The 26,046-nt window shown below is 37.8% G+C and overlaps 3 protein-coding genes across 3 annotated transcripts in view; all 3 read left to right on the top strand.

The window, feature by feature from the left end:
• The window catches only part of LOC121147103 (killer cell lectin-like receptor 2), a 44,571-nt gene extending 18,525 nt beyond the window's left edge, over positions 1 to 26,046 (top strand). Inside the window, exon 8 of the mRNA XM_040966838.1 lies at positions 25,425 to 26,046. The gene's annotated coding sequence lies outside the window, so the exon portion shown is untranslated. The remainder of the gene's footprint in view (positions 1 to 25,424) is intronic.
• LOC121147921 (killer cell lectin-like receptor 7) lies at positions 756 to 9,765 on the top strand. The gene is made up of 6 exons (XM_040967812.1): positions 756 to 848; positions 2,129 to 2,246; positions 3,664 to 3,753; positions 5,950 to 6,141; positions 7,403 to 7,545; positions 9,655 to 9,765. Exons 2-6 carry the CDS (start codon positions 2,129 to 2,131, stop codon positions 9,763 to 9,765), a joined length of 654 nt encoding a protein of 217 aa, XP_040823746.1. The 5' UTR covers positions 756 to 848.
• On the top strand, positions 17,870 to 23,347 carry LOC121147128 (killer cell lectin-like receptor 2). The gene is made up of 4 exons (XM_040966875.1): positions 17,870 to 18,035; positions 19,286 to 19,449; positions 21,224 to 21,313; positions 22,800 to 23,347. Exons 2-4 carry the CDS (start codon positions 19,338 to 19,340, stop codon positions 22,883 to 22,885), a joined length of 288 nt encoding a protein of 95 aa, XP_040822809.1. The 5' UTR covers positions 17,870 to 18,035; positions 19,286 to 19,337; the 3' UTR covers positions 22,886 to 23,347.

Here is a 26,046-nt window from a genome sequence, read left to right as displayed (position 1 = left end):
CAACTTGAGACCAAAAAAGAGGTAAATATTTTTAAAGATTTATTTATTTTTATTACACAGTCAGATAAGCAGAGAGAAGAAGAGATAGAGAGAAAGATCTTCCATCCGATGATTCACTCTCCAAGTGAGTGCAACAGGCATTGCTGTACCAATCTGGAGCCAATATTCAGGAACTTCCTCCAGGTCTCCAACATGGGTGCAGGATCACAAAGCTTTGGGCTGTCCTCAACTACATTCCTAAGCAGGGAGCTGGATGGCAGTGGAGCTGCCAGGATTAGAACCTGAGCCCATATGGAATCTGGGCATTTTCAAGGCGAGGACTTTTAGCCACTAGGCCAAGCTGTGGGGCCCAAGAGGAAAATATTTAAACAATGTTTCCCAAGGAAAGGAAAATATTTTAAAGTGTGCTAAGGTATCGAATTGTGACCATATTTGCATATGGGTATACTTTTATGCATCCACTGAAAAACGGTTTCTTTTATATGTGTTACCTGTTTGTTAAAAGGCATTATCCTGTTTTCGTGAACCTTAATTGCTCTCTCTTCAGTTCGCAAATTCTGATTTTCGATGCTGCTTTGCAAGCAGGACAAAGTGATTGGTTATTGAAATGGAGGCAGATGCAGCTCATGACCATCCTCCCTTTCCTGTAAACAACAGCTTTCAGCATATGGTTTCCTCTCACCACTGTTTCAACAAGAGGGGCAGGACGTTTGAATTGGAGTTTCATCCTTCAGACACCTCACTTCTCCTCTTAGAGCCCCCCAAGAGCTGTGGGACTGCAGTGGCCTGCGTCTTGTTCTATTGGGGTCCAGTGCTTCCACCTGCTTCATTACACGGCATAGATCCAGGTAACACCTGCTTTGATTCCCGTGGTCTTTCAATATGATTATCCTATTAATTCTGCTTATTCTAGGAATATAGTGCTTAATTTCAAGTAACGTGGCATGACATTTATAGGAGAGAATTCCCTCTGTGTTGTATTACAATAGCGTGAACCCTGAAGGATGTATAAATTGTAGTTAGTGTTCATGGAAACTTGTTGTCTCTGTCTCCGTATGCTCTGAGTTAACCACTTAAAGAAGACAGATTTGAGGAGTTACTTTTAATTTGACGCAAATGATTTATGTATTATCCATCCATAAAGGAGTAGTGTAAAAAGTTCTGGAGTAAAAATGTCTACTATTAATAGGATGTTTGAAAAAATGTGAATAGTTTAGCATATAAAATTATGTAAATTGATAATGCATATAAAAGATTATACTTACACTTTTTCCTGAACTTCCTTTGATATCATATTTTCTTTCTGATTAGTGTAGGAATCAAGGTGAATTTAAAAATTTTGCCATTTATGATTTCTTACTTCATTGGTATTGATACTAGGTTGTATCCTGATAGGCATTAATTGATGAATAGCTTATTGACATAATTTTTCACAAAGGTTTCTATGGCAATTTTAGAAAGGGGAACCTGTAATATTTTTACTTTTGTGTAAGGCCCTGGGCTTTGAAATGTTATCCTTTTTTTAATAATCACCCCTCAAAATCATGTAAAGATAATGTATGAGATATACTGCGGGAAGCTCTCTGATTGACTCTTGATAACTGAAAAGAAAGAACTTTTAAAACAGTTATATGTCTAGTAAGGTATGTATTTTTTTAAACTAACATACATATAGTTTTACAGAATATAGAATTTTTGATGCTTTAGGTTATTTTTTTTAACGATGCCACCAAGATATGAGAAGGCACTGATTGTGCCCAATCTTTTTATATGTACGCTAAATATTGTAAGTGAAGATAGCTGAGTAAATAGTATAATAATATACTAGCAGTCCCTTCAATTCTTTCTATAGATTCTGATATTGATGGCAATAGTCCCGATGATCATAAATGATTTTGATGGATATATGACAGCATTTCCATTTGTTGTATACATTAATTCAGTCTACATGCTTTAAGCACTTACTGGAGCAGATAAACACAGGTACACAGATATTCACAGACACACACATAAAATGACCTCTCAGCATCAAGTCCTTGTATGTTCCTGTGGGCTGCTCTTTGGATATTTCTTTAGAAATCATTGTATTGTAAAGAGTTGTTGCACAAACATTTCTTTTCTTCTGAAGATGGGTGATCAGGAGCAGGTGACTTACTCATCTGTGAGAATTCTCCAGTCTGCCTCAGAATCTCAGAAGAGATTAAGGCCTGATGGCACCAGAAGGCCTGGGAAATCTGCCAAGAAAGGTATTTATGTATATTATGTTTGAGCTTTACTTGTTTTATTTGAAAGGCAGAATTACAAGGAGAGAAAGAGAAAACCAGAAAGTGATCTTTCAGTGACTGGTTCACTCTCCAAATGGCTGCAGCAGCTGGAGTCTGGTCAAACTAGAGGCTTGGGCAAACACTTCGGTCTCCCACATGGATGGAAGGCATTCAAGTACCTGGGCCATCTTCTGCTTCCCTAAGTTCACTAGCCAGGAGCTCGGTTGGAATTGGAGTAGCTGAGACTTGAACCAGAGCAAAATGAGGTGTCGGTGTTGCCAGCGATAGCTTAACCCCTCCTGTATCATAATGTCACCCCAGGTTATACTAACTGAGCATCCAAATTCATGCGATGTCATGGATTGATAAACTAGAGGTTTAAAAACAATCTTATATGCACTTCTGGCCATTAATTCCAGTTATAAAAGTAAACTGGAGCTGGCTAACCTGGAAGAATTACTTTATTATTTGTTTAATAATTTTTTTAAATGATCTTACAAGAAACTGAGAGGATGAGGACATTAATACACTTTCAGAAATATGAGTACTAATAGAATATGCTTATTTAAATCTGGCCAAGGATAGTTTGTGAGGTGTCTAAAAGCAAAGAACAGAATAGGATTTAGAAAAAAAAAGCCTAGCATTTCTTAGAGAAACAAATGTATTAGATGTTTAATATAGAAATAAGCATTTAAACAATGTTATTATACAAACAAGAAAGACTTTAGGTACACACACACACACACACATACATAAACTGAAGGGCCACCATGATTCACACTATTTGCGTTGAAGGAAAATTTTGATTTTTCTGGTCATTATTTAACTCCTCGTTGAGAATAACCTGTAGTGTTTCAGTTTAGTGATCATCATAGGCGCAATTTATCCAACAATGAGGACCACCAAAACAATAAGATGCATACACCATTGCCTACTGAAGTGCAGAATTGACAGTGAGGAAAGGAAAGTGGATTTCTAGAAAGTTCTGTGAGGATGGACGCTGATCATGTCTGCAAATCAGAATATTCTCTGGTGGTGACCACTTTGTCAAGAGCATCGCCTGCTTTGTTCTTGTCATGATTAGCTTGATCACAGCAAAGACTGCACGCGCCACTTTACACTCTCCCAGATGCCTTATGTCGTTGGTGCCTCTTTATGGGACATAATTTTGAAACTTTGGAGAACCATCTTGTTCATGGCCATTTCTAGAAACAGTTTGTATCAGCCAGAAAACATAAAATGTAAAGCTGCAGTTTCCAGATTAAAAATCTAAATCATTTTGTAAGATATAGTCTTGTAAAATTTGTGACCGTGTTTCCTTTGTTTTTAACCATGTCCCTGGATAAGGTGAGTAATAGGTAGGCGTTTTCATTGCTAATTCTTAGTTTTCTCTTCAAAGAGTTTGCAGTGCCCTGGCATCGCATTGCAGTGAGTCTTGGAATCCTGTCTTTACTTCTCTTGATGACGATCACAATGTTGGTGACAATGAGTGAGTAATGGAAACAGATCTTTCTCGGAATTGTAGAATCACATGTGCAGATATTTAAATAATGCTCCCTGTTAGAACATTTGAAAGTTCTGAATTTTATTGGGGATTAAAAAAATGATTGTGCTGGCCCAGCTGATGGGCCAGTGGCTAATGTCCTGGCCTTGAATGCGCCGGGATCCCATATGGGCGCTGATTTTAGTCCCGGCAGCTCCACTTTCCATCTAGCTCCCTGCTTGTGGCCTGGGAAAGCAGTTGAGGACAGGTCAAAGCATTGGGATGCTGCACCCACGTGGGAGACCCAGAAAAAGCTCCTAGCTCCTGGCTTTGGATCGGCACAGCACTGGACATTTTGGTCACGTGGAGAGTGAATCATCCGAGAGATGATTTTCCTCTCTCTCTCCCCTCCTCTCTGTATATCTGACTTTGCAATAAAAATAATAAAATAAAACTTCAAAAGCTGATTTGGCAGTATTTAATTTTATTTCAAAGGCAGAGTCACACACACACACACACACACACGAAGGAAGGAGAGAGAGAGATCTTTCATCCATCTCATCTGTTCAGACACCAAATGTCAACCATTGGAAGCTGGTGCCAGTTTAAAGTTTGCTACCAGGGGTTTCTTCCAGGTCTCCCACATGGGTGCAGCGGCCCAAGCACTTGAACCATCCTCCACTGCTTTCCTAGACATATTAGTAAGGAGCTGGATAGCAGGGGGTGAGAAGGGATTCGATTCATCGCCGCTATAAAATGCTGGTCCTGCAGGCAGTGGCTTTACATGCTAAGCCAAGGTAATGGCCCTTGTTGGTAATTGTTTTCTAGGACATGTCACAGTGGCATTTCATTTTGTTTACTTAGTCTACTGATTCTGAGGATACAAATAATCTGTATTATTCTGAAGCCTCTATAATCTGTATAGCACACGGTAATACTCCTTTTGGTTGATAACTTTGTGATATTCTGCCATCGAGTTTAGATTATTGTGAGTCTGAGAGAAGCATTCTTTGGTCTCCTTTTTTCAAATTTTTCTAAAATACGTAATAAGAAAATAGTAAGAAGAATGAAAGCATACATACACACTGATGTTGAATTTAAACTTTATCTTGTATTTGTATTGCCTCAAATGTTTTTACATCAAAATGGATCTACCACATTTAGATAATATCACCTATTTTCAGATGTTATAGCTATTCCAATAATAATTGTGCTTTATCTTCAAAGTTGTTCAGTTCAAATAGGTTTCCTCTTTCTGTTTAATTTTGGATAGACAGAAAATAAAGAAGCAAAGATGGAAGGAAGGAAGGAAGAAAAAAGAAAAAAATAGAGAAAGAAAGAAGGAAAGGAAGGATAGGGAGGAAGAACAAAAGGGAAACAGAGATATGCACAGAGGGAGAAATGATGGAGAAAAGAAACCAGAAAGAAACCGGGAGGAAAAAACAAAAAGAAAGTAAAAGAAAGAGAGTTACAAAGGGAGAATGAGAGAAAGAAAGAAGGAAGAAAAGGAAAAAAAATGAATGAACAAAAGAAAGAAACAAAAAAGGAGAAAGAAAGAAGAGAAAGTTAAGAAGAAAGATTAAGAAGGAAAGAGAGAGAAGAAAGACAGAGAAAAAACATTAATCAAGTTTGATTTGTTGGTTCACTACTTAGATGACTGCAGCTGAAGTTGGGAGCTTGGAATTACATAAACCCGGTGCTCCATGTTGGTGGCACTAACTCACTGTTTGAGTCATCACAGATGCCCATCAGCTCCCAGGAATTGGAGTCAGGAGCCAGGATTGAATCCAGGGACTCTGATGTGAGTTATGGGGCATCCTAACCCCAAGGACAAGCATCTGCCCCCTACTTTAGGTCTTTATCTACAGATGATGAATTGGTAAATGTTAACGAACTGAATTTTAAGGTGCTAGGTATTTGTAAGTGAAATACGGCTAAAAATAAACCAGCGTGTAAGCTATGGTGTTAGCCATCATAATCTCATTTGGGTATTTTGCTTTTCTGCCCTTAAGTTGCCAAGAGTGAGAAATGTGATGTTTCCATCACTGTGGTCAGTTCATCGAGGTGTGACTTTCTAATGCCAAATTACTGAACTAATGAGTACAGTTGGTTGTTGAAGTGAGACTTTTTCTAAAGTCTTTAATTTCACTGTTTGATCTCCACGAGTGCATTTTCTTATGATATTTATGTCTCAAATATTAGTTTTCCAGTTAATTCAAGAAAAACATCAACAGCAAGAAATTTCAGCAAATCTCAGTCTGAGTGAGTACTTGAAGGAGCAACTTCTGGCAAACAAGACTTTAGAATGTGATGTTCTCAGAAATCGAACCCTTCTACAGCAAAAGTCACCGGAGTCATTCCTTTCAAAACAGACTAGATGTTGTACAGATCCAGGTATGGAAGGAATGTGGAGTGAAAGTTTGTATTGCTTTGCATTCCCCTTTCTTTAGTCTTATATGCAGGCTTGCCCTCAGTGACTTGGGTCTACTGGACAACTTTCAATTTGTGTCTTTCAGATGAAATGTGGATGGTCTGGTTTTCTTGTTTCAAATATGGGATTTGGGAATCCTTGGAATCATAGTTGGATTAGTAGAGTCTTGTCACTCCCAAAATAAAATGGCAATTCTTGCTGCCCTGTTACTACCAGGATAGTCAGATGATTTGGTCTAGTGAGGATTAGGGTGTGGCTCACACAAAATATGAAAGCTTTAAGAAAAAAGCATAACTGACCTACAAAAGACACAGAGTTTTAATTCTGAATGCTGTTATGAAGATACGTTGTGTGTGTTTGTGTGTGGGTGTGTATCTAGACCTCCCATGTGTGTATTTTTGACCACCAGTACCAAGATAATTTTTAAATTCATGCAGAATGCACATTAAGTCAAAAATGTTTTGTACCCAAAATAAGCTTGAACTTAATTCTATTTTCAATGATCTTATTGAAGTGCACTCATATATACTTCCTGCAAATTATTGTAATGCTACAAATATAAATATGCAAAAGGAAAGAAAGGTTTGAAAATATATTCCTAAGTTATAAAGCATGGTAGAATTATAAACATTTTTGGATAGAGAAACATTATAGATTAAATACATGTACTTTGATAAGTTGGACATAAGCATTGCATGATAGCATGATCATAATAGTAATAATAGACATAATCATTGACTCCCAATATTTATTTGCTGATTTCTATATTTATTTTTTCATAAGAACACTTACCACGACATCAGCTGTCTTCGATGTTGAGTGTACAACATTGTTAATCAGAAGCACTGTGTTATACCTCATACCCCTAGACTCTGCTCCTCACACATAATGTCCTCTGTGTTTTCTCCATGCTGTCACATATAATAGAATGTACTTCTTTAATTATTAATTCCATTGTATGTATGTATGTTCCACATCATTCAGCCATCAGTGGATGTCTAGGTAGTCTCCATCTCTTGGCTATTGAGGATCACGCTGTCTTGAACATGGGAGTGCAGGTATCTCTTGGCATTCCTGAACCATGGAGATCCTCATATTGTTGCTACTATTATCATAGAGAGATCTTGAACCTTTGAGTTTATTATGGAGGGCTGATTAATATATTGCTCTGATTACTAGAAGATCATATAATAAAAATATAACAATTGGTTCTATGTGTTATAGGTAAAAGCTGTAATGGTTACTGGTCCTGTCATGGACTCAATTGCTACTATTTTGAAGAGGAAAAGAAAAACTGGCAGCAATGTAAACAAACTTGCCAGAACTACAGCTCCTCACTTTTGAAGATAGACAATGAGCAGGAAAAGGTATCATGGATTCTTCCTTTTATTCTCATTGTCATTAACTGTCTCACTTTACAACCTGCGATACTGAGAAAGGAGGGGTCATGCAGAAAGAGGGGTCTTCAAGTGTTCTTTGTGTCATGTCTGTTGTCTGACTGTCATGACTGTACAGCTAGGAATCTCCCAGGACATTTTGTTTGCTAATAAGCATATGATTAAGGTACTTATCAACTGCTTAAAGTATATTATTTGTTATGATAGTCATCTTTAACAATATTATAGGGGAAGTCTGTAATCCTCTCCCTTCTCCAGGAGCCTGCAGTAGTGACTATTACAAGGAAGTATGTACATTTTTGATGCTGCAATTAGTCTTACCTTTGCCTATTGGTTCCTTTTATCCCTAAATCTATCCCTGTAGGGTGGCAAGTTTAGCCTAGGGGATGCAGCATAGGTGTTACTACCAGGAACTCAGCAGTCAGAGTGTCTGTGGTCAAATTCAGCTCTGCCAGTTGGTGGTGGGTGATATTCAATGGATTACTTAATTCTGCTGAGCCCATCTATCACTAGAGATGATAATAAGCAGTATTAAAGTGATATCAGTTATACAAAGTAGCCTTGCATTGATTTTAGTGCATTTATATATCACATTTAATTGCTCAATAATCTTATAATACCAAGATCTATATCCTCAAAAATTGTAAGAAGAGAAAATACAGAGGCAGCAATATTGAAATGTGCCTTTTAACATGGATTTCTTTATGTGAAATGCAGTTATAGAAAAGCACTCGCACACAGAGAATAAGAGAGAAAGAGAGAGAGATAGGAAGAGACTGTGTGTGTGTGTGAGAGAGAGAGAGAGAGAGAGAGAGAGAGAAAGAGAGGGAGAGAGAGAGAGAGAGAGACAGAGAGAGAGAGAGAGAGAGAGAGAGAGAGAGAGATCTATCTGTTGATTCCCTTCCCACTTGGCTGTGAAGGTCAGGTCTGCCCAGACAGAAGTCAGGATGTAGGAACTTCATTTAGGTCTCCCGTGGCAGTGGTAGGAACCCAAACACTTGGGCCATCCTCCTCTGCTTGTCCCAGGTCATCAGCAGGAAAGTGGATCAAAAGTAAATCAACTTGAACATATACCACATATACCAGCATCCACTAAAGTTTGGTGTTTTAACCCATTACACCATAATGCTGGCCTTGAGGTTGCCTTTTTAATGTATTAATAAGAAAAATACAAAGTGTGTTTCTTTAGACATGTTTTCCAACATCAGCCTGAAATCTCTATCGTTTAGAAAAATGACTTACAAATATATGCAAAAATAACAAATGCCTGAAGTTGAATTCATGATATCAAATCATGAAATAATTTCCTAACTAGTGACTAATTTTTTATTTGGTAAAACAATAATGTATTTATTACATTTAATTTTTAAATTTTAGATGATATTTACATAGTTGATCAGGGTGGGAAAGATAGAGGAGTAGGGAAAAGTGGATGTGATCATTGTTTCCAAATTTTTTATTTCTTCTTCCTAAAACATAAATTTAAACCTACATTTTAATCATCAGCATTTATGTAATGTATCACTTTTAACCTATTGCATTTTAGACATATTTAATACTTGGAAATACTGCTTCTCTTCCTTTTATCGCTCCCATCTACTAAATTAAACTATTATTTATTTTTCTTGTGAGTCTGGAAACTGATTGTACTATCTTACACAAAGTCTTTATTTTAAGAAATTTATTTTGAAGACCCCTTTGTTTAGGATCATGAATTGATCCATTCTCTATCACATTACATATTGTTTTGGAGTGTGAACTTAATAATTCACTTAAGTGTCAAATTATTTAAGTGATTTCTTGTTAGTACATGGTTTGATTTTAAAGTCTTTCATGTTTTAAATAATCCAGGAAACTCATAGACGGTTTTCACATATATAGTCTGCTATGGGAAAGCTACTTTGAAATTAAAAATAGATGTGTGAAGGATAAGAGATATTTCTAAGAAGCAGAGATAAGGAGGTGTGGAGAATGGCAGGGTCCTGCCCTGAGGCACAGCTTGTCCCCGCCCCTGTGCCTCTTCACATTCATGCAGCAGATGGGAACTTAGTTCTCTCATACGTTTTGTTTCCTTTATAGACATTCATTACGTCGCACACTGATGGTAATAATTACTGGATTGGACTGTTGTATGACCAAAAGGAGAAAAAATGGAAATGGGTTGATGATGGTTTCTCACCTGGAATGTAAGTTTCTGGTGTGTGTTCAAACATTAACTTTGATGTAGGAGTTTGAAGGATTATGTCTAGAAAGAATCATCTTTCACATCACACAGTTTAACTTAACTTTGAGTAGTCCTCACTGGTAAGCATAAGAGTAAGAAAGCATTTTGGGAAGCAAAGACAAAGGAGAAGTGTCATATGGAGTTATTAATGATAAAGGTATACTAAATACATGCAGGATGTTTTATGTATTGCAAGCTGAAATGCAATCGTGAGTCTGAGAGATGAAGTGACTGTGCCATCTGACATAGCAAGTTATTCCCCTCTCACCCTTAAATGTGGTTTCTATGCATCCTCCTAAATTCAATTGTAACTCCTTTGTGTAATTAGTCTGTCTAGGAGATGGAGAAGGCAAAGAAATAAAAACAGTGAAAGGATTAATCATTCTAATCTCTGAACTATTTTTTTTTAATTGTTGCTTACATTGTATTATGTAGTACAGTTTTATAGGCGCTGGGGATTCCCCCCACCCCTCCCATACCCCTCCCCCCATGGTGGATTCCTCCACCTTGTTGCATAACCATAGTTCAAGTTCAGTTGAGATTCATTGCTTGCAAACACATGCCTAGCATAAAGTTCAGCGTCTTATTGTCCAGATAAGTTCAGTGGCCTCTTGGGGAGACCTTCTATGGTCTGAAGATAGGTCTAACAGAGTAAAGATCCGGTCAGTTAAAAGCCCCAACAAGGCCTCAGTATCAATATACAACATTATGGAATTAATTGACATAGTATTGGGTAAACAATATGTTAAAAATAATGCAAGTTCCATTCTTCGAAACATCTGGGTTGAGACAGTATCAATGACAGGTTCAAAAAATAACAAACGACCAAACAAAAAATTACAGGTTAAATCAAGGCAAACATGTGGTATCTAATCTTTTGGGATTCGCTCATTTCCCTTAGCATTATAGTTTCCAGTTGTGCCCATTTAGCCACAAAGAACTGCATTTTGTTTTTTTTAATAGCTGAGTAGTATTCCATGGAGTAGATGAACCAAAGCTTTCTTATCCAATCTTCTGCTGATGGGCATTTTGGTTGCTTCCATGTTTTTGCAATTACTGATTGTGCTGCAATGAACATAGGGGTGCATGTTGGTTTGTCGTAAAACAGGTGTTTTGGATATATTCCTAGGAGTGCTATTGCTGGGTCATATGGTATGCAGATTTTGAGTTGTTTGAGTGTTCTCCAGACTGATTTCCATAAAGGCTGTACCAATTTGCAGCTCCACCAGCAGTGGAGTAGTGTTCCCTTTTCCCCACATCCTCGCCAGCAAGCGTCGTTGGTGTTCTTGTTTATGTGGGCCAATCTTACTGGTGTTAGGTGGTACCTCATCGATGTTTTAATTTGGATTTCCCTTATTGCTAGGGAGCTGGAACATTTTTTCATATGTTTGTTTGCCATTTGGACTTGTTCCTTTGTGAAATGTTTGCCCATTTCCCGTGCCCATTTCTTGAGTGGCTTGTTTGTTTTGTTTTTTTGGTTGTTTTGAAGTTCTTTGTATATCCTGGAAATTAGCCCCCTGTCGCCTATATCGTGTGCAAAGATCTTCTCCCACTCTGTGGGTTGCTTTTTTACTTTGTTGATTGTTTCCCTTGCTGTACAGAAGCTTCTTAGTTTGATGAGGTCCCATTTGTTTATTCTGTTCTCAACTGCTATTGCTTTTGGTGTCCTTCTTAGAAAGTAGGAACCTACTCCTAGGTCTTGCAGGGTATTTCCTACATTTTCTTGCAAGAGTTTGAAGGTTTCTGGATGTAGGTTTAGGTCTTTTATCCATGTAGATTGGATCTTGGTGTACGGTGATAGATGTGGGTCTATCTTTTTGTTTCTACAGGCTATCAGCCAGTTGTCCCAACAACATTTACTAAAGAGGCCTTCCCACTTGCTTGAGTTGTCATTGGTCTTTTTGTCAAAGATTAATTGGTTGTATTTGTGTGGGTTCCCTTTTGGAGCTTCTATTCTATTCCATTGATCTTCCTTTCTGTCTTTGTGCCAGTACCAGACTGTTTTGATAACCACTGCTCTATAGTATGTCCAGAGGTCCGGGATTGTTCCTTACACTATATGTGCTCAGTAATTTAGTTTTTCCTCATTGAAAATTTCTCACTTTTATTGAAATTATGGAATAAGAAAAGAGATTTAACATACCATAATTTCAGAGTATTATTGAAAAGTATTTTTTTTCTGTTAACCATCAATTACCAGTGTAGAATAAGCTGGGAGATTATGGATGAATATATTTAATGGGCTAAACACAGAATAAAATCTTTTGGTATTGAAATTATGATTAACGTTTCTATGTATCAGGAATTTAGGAAACACAGTTTTTAAAATTCACAAATGATGTGTTTGGAGAATTCAGAATTAAGGGATTGACTTTTATATTTTCTGTTCCGTAGGAATTTTGCAATAATGAAATTCCCTGGGACAGAACAATGTGCATTTTTATCCCCAACAAGAGTAGACGCTATTCATTGTTCTAAAAATTACAGTTGCATCTGTGAAAAGAGCATTGATTGTATTCTCCCCACTTCAAGGTGTACTTAGAAGGTAAAACTAGAAGGCTGAAATATTCTTGTTTCCTGTATTAATTTGTGTTTGTTACTAACACATGTTTTTTTTTAATGCATTCCTTAGCCCAATGTGGAAACAGAATGAACTATAAAAGCAAGAAACACCATCTTCTTCCTGAGGACAGATGCAAAACTTTACTTCGGGAAAGGAATTGCCCGTTTCTTCACAGCCCCAAGGAATTATTCTTTTTTTTGTTTGTTTGTTTTGTTTCTCTGAGTCATCCATGAAACCAATTGGACAATGCTGGTATAAAGCCTGGATCTTTTCCACTTCAATGGGTTCAACATGCTGCATCTTCTGACCTTGACAACACAAATAAGAATTAGAATGTGGTTACTTTTTTACTATTACAAGTATTCTTCATCTTTAACAATTACTTTGCAATGGAAGTTAAATTTAAATTTAATGAACACTGAAAAGAGTAGTGCAGGGAATTCCCACACAACTTTTACCCGCAGTTGCCAATTGTTTTTATTTTGCCCTACCTGCTCTATTCTCTTTCTCTTTCACGTGTCCATGTTTGGTGATCTAACTTATAATAAATTGAAGACATATTCCTTTGTGTAGATATTTCCCAAGAAAAAGTTTTTTCCTGTATAACCAAAATACAATTATCAAAATCAGAAAAATTAGCATTGATACAGCATTATGATGTAATACATAAACCATGTTCAAATTTTTGTGCATTTACCTGATACATGCTATCTTTCTGCCCTATATAGCTTTTTTTTCCCTTCGTGTTCAGAATAATATATGTATTTAATTATAATATCTTGGAATGGATGCCCTTAAAACTTGTATACAATTTAGGTCGGGGTTTTGAGCCCGTGCTGGGAATTGTGAGTACCAAGTAATACAATAAAGTTCATCCTTATAACATCTGGGCAAAGATACAAAGAGACTCAGAGGAAGAGTGAGGTGATGGCAGAGGGAGAAGCAGCCATTTAGATCAACAAGGCAAGAAGCACCCAGAATTGCTGGCAGCCATTTGAGGCTGGAGAAGGACACAGACCAGATTCCTTCTCTGGGAGCCAAGGAAGAGACAGTTCTATTAACACCTTGATTTGGGACTTCTGAGTTCAGAGCAGCGATATCATAAATTCTGCTGCTATAAATCATGGCATTTATGGAACATTGTTCATACCAGCCCTATGTGTGTTACCACATGGAAGTCTGGGCTGGGCCTCCAACATGGACAATCACTTCAGAATAAGGAGATGACAGATGGCATCAATGCTACTGTTGCAGGATCACTCTTAGAGAAGCAGTGGTGTGAGTTGGTGACTTTGACAAATGTATACTTTAAATGGACTGAAGCATTCAAAATCCTCTTTAAGAGGAGAGTGGTGGTGGTGGTGGTGGGAGGGAAAGTCATATTTTTTGTCAACACATCAGAGTATCTGGTTTTGCATGCTGGCTCCACTTTTGATTCAGGCTCCCTGCATTGCAGACCTTGAGAGATAGGAAGTGTTACTACTAGCTGGGTCACTGCTGCTCATTTGGGAGACCTACAGTGAGCTTCCTGCTGCCAGCTTCAGCTTGGGCTAAGTCTGAATGTTGTGGGCATTTGGGGTGTTGTGGACACTCTGGGTGTTAAGGCACCAGTGCGTGGGACCTTAGTCTGGTTTTCTTGTCACATCTCATGAAAAAAAAAAAAAACACAAACTTGAGACTTGAACCTGCAAGTAGTGTGGGATACTAATATTTCATGTGGTGGCAAAACGCACTGTACTACATGTTTCCGTCTGTCTTTCAAATAAATAATAAAACTAGACCATAGAATAGATTTGATTCTGAAGATAAGGATAAAGAGAGTGGTCAGAAGAACCGAAAATCTTAAACTGGATCTTTCTAATTATTATAAAACTCAGAACATTTGAAGTCATTTAGTGGTAAATAAGACAGTAAACAGCCAAGAAGTTGTGACATTGGATTATCATTCTTCCTAGTGAAGTGAATCAGAGCAGGCTGCCCTGTTCTGGTGTCCATTCCGGCTGTCCTTCACTCAGCCCAGGACAGGAAGACCACAGCTACTGTGAAATGATAAAGTCACTGTGGTTTCAAGGTGGGGTGAGAAGCTGTGTGCTTGGCTTCTAGCTAACTGTGTCATCAGAAAGGCAATGTGTGGTTACCTAAATGAGAAAGGAAAAAAAAAAGATGGAGAAAGAGGAGGAAGAGGATGAAGAGTTGGGAGGAGGAAGACAAGAATAAGAAGAGGAAGAAGGAGAAGGAAGAAAAAGAACAAAAACAAGGAGGAGAGTGGAGGAAAGAAAAAGGTTATTGCAGCCAGAAATCAAGTGACTACACTGACTCCACATTTGTGAAAACAAAATACAAGAACATTAAACACATGATTCAACTTTCATTTATCTGTTTTATTACTTTGGTTTGGATCTGGTATTGATCCAAACTTTATGAAGCAAAGGGCTGCATTAAACGCTTCAACTAATCCAATAGTTTTAAAAAAATTGGTTATTTACAAAAAGTTACAGAATGAAGGAGAGAGAGATGGAAAAGATAATTCTGCAACAACCAGGGCTGTACCTTGTCAAGGCCAAGAGCCAAGAGCTTCCTCCATGTTTACTTCTGATGGTCAGTGGCCCCAAGCACTTGAGCTGTCTTTTTCTGCTTTCCCAGGTGCATCAACAGGGAGCTGGATCAGAAATAGAAAAACGGGTTACAAGTCAGTGCCCTTACAGGGTACCAACATCACAGGCAGCAGGTTTACCTGCTTCACAATGCCCACCTCACTACTAATACAATCTTAAATTAATGTAATCTGGTGCCTTCTCCTTTAAAGATGGACTTCCTTTCCTAGATATACAGACCATTGTCACACACAGGAGATAGAGATCAGAGAGAGAAAAAGCTTACTACACAATTTGGCTTTCTAACCATTAGTCTCATTCTGCCTCTTTCTAAAACTACCAAGGACTAGATTTTTTATGATCAGTTCCTCTTAACATTATCTACTTTGTCCAGCAAGTGTCCTTGTAGGCATCATACCTGCTTTGTAACACAGAGACAACACTGGGCATGGCAGATATGGGACTCAATCTGATTGACATTACATTATTATGGTACAGGTTACATAGCAAGTATAAAATGATGTACTCTGCATTCCCAGTTTCCATCCTAAGAACTGTCCAACCTGTCAGCAGCTGTACAAATGGGAATCACCACAGAAAAGTAGCCTCAATACGTCCTCCACTATATCCATGGGACAGCAATCAATACAGATTCGAGGCTGTAAAATAGTTTCTCTGGAGAATATCACTAGCCTAGAGTAGTTCCCCATCTGTCACACTGAGTTGATGTGCTATCCCCACCCACTCTTACAAACACCTGCACTCCCAGTTCTGTGTGTTAGAACAGATAATCTAACTCAGTGTGTGTCTCAGAGTGGGGATGTTTCTGACTAATACATCTCCACGTTGTTCTCCATCACAATTCCACCCCCCAAATCTGTTATCCATAATAGCCTGTGTTTGCAGGACTAGAGATGAACTGATTAATTAAGGACAAACATTGAAATAAAAAACTTCCTAAAGTTCACTTTGCAAAGACCTACAATGTCTTGGATTGGGTCAAGGCTGAAGCCAGGAGCCCAGACTTAACCTGGTTGTCCCACTGGATAGTAAGGCACTAGCTATTGGGACACTACTGCTGCCTTCGGAGTGCCACTTAGCTGGCAGCTGGAATCAGAAAGAGAGCTGAGCTGAGAACCCAGAACTCTGCTGTGTTCATCCCAAGGGGTTGCTTAACCAAGGTTCCTTGAATGGTTTCATAGAGCTGGAGTCGATGATGGCAAAGGCGTCAGTGGAAGGAAAGTGAATTTCAATGTGAGATTTGAGTATGTTCTTGTAGGGTCTGACTGTTGGTACCCAAATGATGCAAAGGAGTTTCTTTGTAAACTTTAAAGTATGTGAGAATGTGAAGTCTTGAGGGCTGTTGATGCAGATTTTTGAAGTAGTGTTTGTGGGCCAAAATGCAGTATAGGAATAATTTCATTTCAAATTTCAGATGTAAGGAATTGTGACTGTGGGACTGTTTAGGTGACATTGTGGCATCCTCTTTCCCTCTGCTAATATGCCTGAAATGACTTCAGATGGTGGCCCAAGTACTGGGCCTCCTTCTGCTACCCACCTGGGAGACCTGGATAGAGTCCCTGGTGTCTGACTCAGCTCTGGCTGCTCTAGTCATCTGTTGAGTGAACCAGTGAATGCAAGATCGTCCTCTCTCAATGTTCCCTCAATTGTTGTGATTTTTAAATAAATATCTATTTAAAAATATGAGTATTTTTGTATACAACTGGTGGAAAATAAATGGGAACAACTCTCTGGAGGGAGCTTAGTAATGCATCTCACAGTTCTCTGAATGGATATGCACTTTGATCCCATTGTTTTATCTTTAAGTTATTTTCTAAGAAAACAATTAAAATCACAAGCTCATTATTCGTTATACTAGTACAGATTGTTTTGAGAAACTTAACTATGTATAGCTGGGAAGTGGTTAAACAAAGAATGCGTGTCCTAAGTGAGTAATAATTACATATTGTTTTAAAAATTACGACTCTGGGCTCCTAGCTTCTGATTGGCTTTGCTCCAACACTGGTGGCACTTGTGGAGTGTGCCAGAAGAGGAAGATCTTTCTCTTTCTCTCCTTCACTCTGTGAATCTGCCTGCCACCTCCCCCCGCAGCTCCCCCACAAAACATAAAAAAAAATCATGTTTTAGAGCAAAGCACTGGCCTGTAAGGCATTAAACCACCTCTACTTTTTTGTTTGTATTTTGAAAGTTAATCCACTAATTTAAGAGCTCTCTTTGATCTGCCTCTTTGTTGATCTCTTGCTCTGCCTTTCAGATACATATAAATAAATTATTGAGGTTTGAAATTTTTAAGGGAAATGTTTAATACATATTGAAAAAGGATAAACTCGACGCCCTGCATAATGAGACCAACTTTTGTGATAAGCATAATGGATAAACAAATAACTAGAAGAATAGAGCCAAAAATATTTTAGTGGAATGAGGAATGTTTTAAAATAACTTTAAAAATGTGTTTGCATTATATATATATAATGTATATTATATATATATACATTATATATATAATGTATATTATATAATGTATATAAAGTATATATATATATTTTTCTAAAAAATGTAAATGTAATAGAACATTTCTAACAGAGAGGAAATTATCAAAATTTGGAACTGAAGAAATGAGCCGTATTCATTCTTGGATATGTGTGTATTCACACAGACAGTTCTCTCACTCACTTAAATAGTGGCTTCTTTTACATATGTTACTCTTGTGTTAAAAGATATTCATCTTGTTTTTGTGAACCATAATTGCTCTCTCTTCAGTCCGCAAATTCTGATTTTCCATGCTGCTTTGCAAGCAGGACGAAGTGATTGGTTATTGAAATGGAGGCACACACAGCTCATGACCATCTTCCCTTTCCTGTAAACAGCTTTCATCATATGGTTTCCTTTCACCACTGTTTCAACAAGAGGGGCAGGACGTTTGAGTTGGAGTTTCATCCTTCAGACACCTCACTTCTCCTCTTAGAGCCCCGCAAGAGCTGTGGGACTGGAGTGGCCTGTGTCTTGTTCTATTGGGGTCCAGTGCTTCCACCTGCTTCATTACACGGCATAGATCCAGGTAACACCTGCTTTGATTCCCTTGCATCTTTCAATATGATTATCCTATTAATTCTACTTCTTCTAGGAATATAGTGCTTAATTCCAAGTAACTTGGCACGAGAAGGAAATTGAAAGGACAAAATTCCCTCTGTGTTGCATTCTAATGGTATGAACTCTGAAGGATGTAAAGATTGTAGTTCAGTGTTCATGACAACTTGTCTCCTCCGTAGGCTGTGAGCCTAATTTGTGTTGTCCACATGAAGAAATGAGATGTGAGATGCTACTTTTTTTTACTTGGCTGTATGATGTATGTATTAACCATTCATAATGAAAGATTTTGTGTTAGAAAAGCCTAATATTCAGTGAAAAATTCAAGAAAATGTGAATAACCTAAACAGAAAATTTTGCACATTAGCATATAGAAGTAAACATTCACATGTATAATTAGTGTTCACTATTTCCTGCTTGCTGAATGTAGTTTTTTTCTCATTGATTAACATAAAGCAAAGTGAAGTTTCAATTTTACTTTTTTAATAACTTCTTTCATATTTGGTATTTATTGCTAGAATGAGTCTTAGTGGACATTCATTAATGACCATATATTGACATTTTATTTTCACAAAGGTTTCCATGGCAACTTCAGTTATGTGAATCTAAGAGATTTGTATTCAGCTTATCTTACCCTGGACATTAGATTCTGAAATGTTTATCAATATGTGATAGTCACCCTCAGAATCATTTACAGATGAGATATGAGACATACCGTGGGGAGTACTCTGGGACATGTGGGCTTGAAAAGACTGCAAGAGTTTTTATAAAGAGTTATAGGTATATCATTTCAGGTGTTTTTAAAAACATGATTCTTTTTCAGATTGTCAGATTTTCTGTTTGAGCATTTAAAGATATTTCTGAGGTTTCAGGGGCTATCAATTATATAAATATATATAAACATATTTTCCAAGTTCAGTGAGTAAATAGTGCAATAGTGTAGTGGCCATCTTTTTCATGCTTTTCATATTTTCTGAAAATCTGCCAAGGATTATTAGGGGTCTACATGATCTAAATGGCAATGTCAGCAGGATTTCCATTTCCATTATACATCAGACTCTGTCTACCTGCTTTAAGCTTTTATTTGAGCAGATAAGCACATGTACACAACACACACACACACACACACACACACACACACACACACACACACACACAGTTCATTCTCAGCATCAAATCAAGCCACATTTCAGTGAGCTTGCCTCTATGATTTTTCCTCAGGAAGCATTGCTTTGTGAGGCTTTGGTGTGAATCACATTTCTCTCTTCTAAAGATGAGCCATAGAGAGGAACCTTATGAAGTTTTGAGATTTCTTCAGTCTCCTTCAGACTCTCAGAGAAGATCAAACCCTGATGGCACTCCAAGGTTTGGAACTGGTGAGAAAGGTTTGTGTGCGTATTTTTGTAAAGATTTACTGATTCATTTGAAAGGCAGAGTGACAGAAAGAGAGTGAGAAGGATAGAGAGAAAGAGACCTGTCATCTGTGGACCACTCTCCAAACAGCTGCAACAGCCAGTGCTGGGCCTGGAGGAAACCAGGAACTCAGGACTCGGTCTGGGTTCTCCACAGGGGAGGCAGACACTCAAGTCCTTGAGTCTGTTGCAGCCTCCTCAGATGCATTATCAGGGAGCTGGATAAAAAGTAGAGCAGTGAGGATTCAAATCAGTTCTGCAACGTGGGATGTGGGTATTGCAAGCAGCAGCTTAATGTGCCATCATGACAACACCAAATGTGTACATTTGAAGCCTCTAAATTCACCTGTCTTTTATGAATTTCCAAACTTGAGGTTTAAAACCAGTTCTTTTATGTTGTTCTGGTCGTCGAGAGCTTATGACAAAGTATTACCCACCAGAGTAGCTGACTGAGCTGAGAACATTTTTGAAAAAAGCTGAGAGTGGAGAAAATGAGTGAGTTCTTTGAATTTGAGGAATTTTAGACTCTATTGAGATCTGATGCAAATGAATTGTAACTCCTTTAAAAGTAAAGCACAGAATAGTGTCTGGAAAAAAAAACACAGCAATTCTTATTGAAATAAACATCCTAGAGAATCATTAAGAAGTGAAAATGGTGTGTTGAAGACAATGTTATTATTATCCAGACAATAGACATTTTAGGTCCTTAAGAATATATAGTTACCCTCAAGGCCCATGAAAATTTAAAAATGTTTGTATCTTTGTCTGGCATGTTAGCCTTGCACTTAAAGTCCTGGTCTTGCACATGACGGCAAACCTTATGTGCATCGATTCATATCCAGGCGCCCCATTTCCCATCTAGTAACCAGCTTGTGGTCTGGGAAAGCAGTTGAGGACAGCTCAAGGCCTTGGGACCCTGTAATTGCGTGGGAGACCTGGAGGAGGTTCCTGAATCCTGGCTTTGGATCAGTGCCGCTCTGGCCTTTGAGGTCATTGGGGATTGAATCAGCAGATAAATGATCTTCCTCTCTGTCTCTCTTCCTCTCTGTATATATCTGCCCATGCAAAAAAATGAAAATTAATTAATCACTCAATTAATCACTCAATTGATTAATTTTAAAAACAATGTTTGTATCAAGTGGACATTCTAATTTTTATTCACTCTTACTGCTTCAAATAATTCACAATCAAATTCTAAACTTGAGAATTACTATTTTAGTTTGACGATCATCAGAGAGACATTTTTTCAGATGAGAGGAACCTCAAAAGCAAAAAGGTGATGCAGTGTTTTTTTGGATAAAATATGGCTGAATTTAAAGAAGGAAAAGTGAATTTCAGAAACTGCTGTGAGGATGGGGTCCATCACTTTCACATCTCAGAATATCCGTTATTGGTGTTCACTTTCTAGCATCTTGTCTGTTCGTGCTGTTTTGTGATCAGTTGTGGCCAGGGTAAGCAGTGCCCGTGTCTCTTAAAACGTCCCTGCTTGTTCACCCCCACTGGTGTTGGTGCTGTCTGAGGGTTAAGTTTTAGAAGCTCTGGAGACCTGTTCTTGTACCATGAGTGTGTGTCACCCAGAAATCTTAAATTTTAAAACTGTAACTTCTAAGTTAAACATCTAAACCATTTTGCCTGATACGTACTTGTAAATCTTTTAAGGAATAATATCCTTTGCTTCAAACTGTGTCTTTAGTTAAGGCTGTTTCATCATTTCATTAACTTTTTGCTTTGTTTTGTTTCTTTTAAGAGTTTTCAGTGCCCTGGCATCTCATTGTGGTGACTCTTGGAATGTTCTGTTTGATTCTCTTGATGACACTCATAGTGTTGGTGATTCAGAGTAAGTACTGGAGATGTTGTCCTTTTTTATAGTCTCAGGAATTGCAGGAACCACTCATTGTGTAGATTTTAACAATGTTAGCTCTTGAAACATTTGTGAACTTACCAGATGGTTCTCATTTTTGTTGATTTTTTTGTCATATCACATTGTGATTCTGATTTTTGCTTCCCTAATGCAACCGATTGAAGCTGTGATGGTTTGTCTCATTTTGCTTAATGTATGGTAATATTCATTTAGATAGAGATTTTCGTGATAATCTATTATCTGAGTTTAAATCATTGAATTCTGAGAGAAACTCTTTTAGGCCTTCTTTTATGTATTTATTTTGTTCTTAGTACATAATAAGGAAAGAGCTTAGTAAGAACAGCTAATGATCTTGAATTTACGTTTTATCTTGTGTTGGGTTTCTTTACATTTTTAAAGAAAACAATGGATATACTACAATTGGGAAAAATCCCATTTTCTTGGACATTTCGTTTCCTTCAATGATAATTGTGCTGTACATTTTTTTTTTTAGCTCAAATAAAACTTTTTTTTTTTTTTTTTTAATTTGAGAGCGAGAAACCTATTTGGTGCTCACTCTGGAATCCCAAATGCCTGCAGCTGCAGCTAGGAACCAGAAGGCACTTGATCTATGTCTCCTTGTGGCTGGCAGGAACCCAGGGCCTTGACTCCTCGCAAGTGCCTCCCAGGAAGCTGGAGTCAGGAGCCTGGGCTGGGGCATGCTGCTGAATCTGGGTACTCTTATATGGTCATGAACATTCTGACAATGAGGCCAAATATTTGCCAGCTAGCTTAGTGGTATTTTGTTGTTTTTGTTTGTTTGTTTTACTGATTCATTTGTTTTTATTGGAAAGGCAAATACTAGAAGAGAAGGAGAGACAGGTTGAAAGATCTTCTGTACGCTGGTTCACTTCCAAGTGAAGCCAGAAGCCAGGAATCTCCTCTTGGTCTCCCATGTCAGTGCCAGATTCCAAGGCCTTGGGCTGTCCTCTAGTGCTTTCCCAGGCCACAAGCAAGGAGCTGGATGGGAAGTGTAGCAGCTGGGAAACCAGTCAGTGCCCATATAGGATCCTGGCACATCCAAGGCGAAGATTTAGCCACTAGGTTACTACACCTTGCCCAGCTTAGGCTTTTGTATTTGAAGATGAATTGTTAAATGTTAACTAACTGAATTTGTTGGTATTACTTATTTGTAAATCATGTGCTGTTAAAAATGAACTAAAAGTGTAAAATTTGATGCTAGCCCTGGTAATTTTATTCAAGTATTTTATTTATGTGCCCTTAAGTTGCTGATAGTGATAAACGTGATGTTTCCATTTCTGTGGTCAATTCCCTGAGGTGTTACTTTCTAAATGTCAAAAAAAAAAAAAACCCTGAAATGATAAAAATTGGTTGCTAAAATAGGACTTTTTCTCTTGTTTTTAATTTTACTCTTGGATCCTCAGGACAATTTTTTATACAATATCTATGCTACTTTTTTTAGATATTCATCATATTCAAGAAAAACATGAACAAGCGGAAATTATAGCAAATTTAACTCACAAGTACAGGCATGAGGGAACCACTTAAAGGAGCAACTTTTGTCAAATAAATCCTTAGAATGAAGCACTCTCAAAAATGAAAGTGTTCTGCAGAAAAATAAGCTGTCATCATCTTTTGTAAAAAAGGAAGGATGCTGTGCAAAAGGACACGTGTCTTCAAAGTCTCTACAAAATCGAAGTATGGAAGAAAAGTAGGATGATACATTGCAGTGTGTCCATTCATTTGTCCCCCGTCTAGAAGCCTTGAGGTCTAATAAATAGGGTTTTACATGGTGATCTTTGGATCTACTGGACAGCTTGTAATTGATTGTATAATTTTGTAATTGTCATTAGGATGTGGAATCCCTGGAACCAATTTGTGTAAATGGAGTCCTACTGTTCCCCAAACTCAATCACTTCCTTGCCTCCCTTAATACTCCAGTAGGTGAAATATGATGCTAGCACTCTTAAACATTAAGATGATTAGTGTGTTGCTCACTTTATTAAAAACACAACAAAGATGTCCGTGTGATGATTTAATGCAATGGACACACACATATCCCCCTATGAATCAATTGTTACAGTATGGGTAATAGACAGATACATCCCCTCCTAAAAAATCATCATGTTTGGTCGGTTGTATCTTTATGCTAAGAAGAGGCACTGTGAAATCTTAGAGTTGGAAATGCACACTCCTCTGTGATGCATACAGCATCTTTAACTGTGGACACTGTGCTGCACAGTGGAGCACAGGGTGCTTTCATCTTGCCTGACTGGAACTGATGCCCACACAGCAGGCTTTTTTTCTCCTTCCTCCACCCCTAGGGAACCATCATTTTGTTCTCTGCTTCCATGGGTCTGACTACTGTAGAACCTCAGAGAAGTGGGATCATAGAGGATTTGTGCCCTTGTGTATTGATGTCTGACTACACTGAGAACATCTTCTCTTTTCAGACCTAACCACCACCTACTGCAATAATAATTTTCAATGATATTTTCTTAAATGTTAAGCAGAGGTTTCAGGCTAATTTTGCAAACCTATCATTCTAAAGGCACGCGGTGCATTGGGATAATTTCTCATAGTAATAAATTAAGAAGACAATCTCATTTTGTTGTCACTATTTTTTTCATGATTCTTTTATAAGATATGCACTTTGGTAGTGTAATATTATTTATGGACTAGGTAAATGTGATGTACAGATTCACTGAAATCAATGCAAGGCTAATCTGCATAAATGAAAGCACTTTCATGGTGCTTGTTATCATCTGTATTTGGTAGATGGGCTCAGAGAGGTTAACTAATACACTGAAGGTCACCCAGCAGCAACCGGCAGAGCAGGATTGACCCCAGGAAGTCTGAGTGCTGGGTTCCTGTTAGTAATACCTAGACTATGCCCCATCCCTGTTACTTACCACCCTACAGGGATAACTAACTGTGGCTCCAGGGTAGAGTACAGCAAAGGTTAAGCTAAGTGCTTCATCAAAGAAAAGGCATACTTTTTTGTAAGAGACACTACTGCATGCTCCTGAAAAAGGTAGGAGATTACAGACTCTTCCTTGTTATTAATAAAAATGATTTTATAATAAAGAATATGCATTGAGCACTCAATGAGTAGCAGGATCGTATGCCTATTAGCAGACAGAGTGTGTTGGGAGATGCCTAATCATGCGGTCTTTGCCCAGACAACAGTCATGTATAAAGTATGCTTAAGGTCTCTCTTTCTGATACAACCCCCTCTTTTCTCAGTATCACAGGTTAAATAGCGAGACAATTGATGACACTGACAGTAAATGAAGTGTCCATGATACCTGCTCCTGCTAGCTGTCTATCTTCAAAAGAGTCATTTTTCATTTTACACAATTTAATTTATTATAAGTAGAGATTACTAATAAGAACCAGAGTAAATATTTTATGAGTATAGTTAAAACAGGGACACCATGCAGAATTCTTATTATTAAAAGTGTTCTAAGTACATGTAACATGTTTTATAAGATACATAAATGAAACAATCATCCTCAGTGATCATAACATCCTAACATATGTATAATTAGTCCTCCCTCATCCACAAATGCGGAGCCCAACTATCCCCAAATTGATTTGAAACTCATCCATGTAATTCGTCTTGTTAGTATATTTACATATATGGTAGCATCGTTATATTTGTATATTATTAGTGGGCATTGGTATAGGCAATGTACACATAAACATAATCATACACAGATACATGCGCTTCAAAAAGTTCATTGATAGTCAAAAAGCAATGTGTGTGTAAACACTATATTAGTGTTTTTACATTTTCAGATATCTTTGTTAGTTGCTACTGTTTTCAAGCCATCTTTCATTTCTTACAAGGTTGTAAAAAGTTCATCCTTAGCTTCTGAGAATTCTAATCTTCGAAGTTTCATTACTGTTATTTTATCTTCCAATGTACTCCCAGGCATACCTACCATGCTAGGGAACACAGCACAGATTGTGTTTTCCATGCTTCAGTGTGCACTTAAAAGCAAAGGTACCCTTGGAAATGCTGTCCCATTGTTGTTTCCTGTAACAGGGTGGGATGGCGACTAACAAGTGTTTTTGATTGCAGGGCTTGGCCTGTGGTGGAGACAGAGATGAGCTGGAAGAGGAAGGAAGTGTTCTTCTGAGCGATGACCTAGGATATCAAATGCCATCCTCTCCCCGTGCACAAGTGAAAGTCCCTTATGTTTGGGGATGAGCTGCCACTTCCTTCATGGTTCTGAGGATTTCGTCTTTCCATTCCTTTGAATCATGCCAGGACCCATTAGGGAATTTTATAGATTAGTCTGCATCTTTCCCTCAGAAATTGAATACACCATGCCAGTAACATGTGACCTGGAGAGCACAGTGAAGAACTTGACAGAGCTCTGTTTGTACTACCCAGGAGTGTGCATCAACTTTAAGGATTATTTTCCTATAATGTTTACATCTAAACAGGTCAAATATTTGAAGAAGAAGAAATACAAGGAACTGCCACATAACTTTTACCCACAATTATTACTTGTACTGTGCTGAATTCATCTAATTCTTCCCCTTTGCTTCTGTCTCATTGCCTAGTCATCTGAAAATAAACTGAAGACACTATATCCTCATGTCTAAACATTTCCAAAGAAAATAATCATTTCTTTTATAACTATGTCATGAGAACCAAAATCAAGTAATTTAACATTGGTACAGTATTATGATCTAAT

The sequence above is a fragment of the Ochotona curzoniae genome, unplaced genomic scaffold, assembly GCF_017591425.1.
Source record: "Ochotona curzoniae isolate NIBS_2020 unplaced genomic scaffold, NIBS_Ocur_1.0 contig_1482, whole genome shotgun sequence".
Classification (NCBI taxonomy): Eukaryota; Metazoa; Chordata; class Mammalia; order Lagomorpha; family Ochotonidae; genus Ochotona; species Ochotona curzoniae.
The sequence above is the reverse complement of the archived record's forward strand: the minus strand, read 5'-3'. Positions and strand labels throughout refer to the sequence as shown.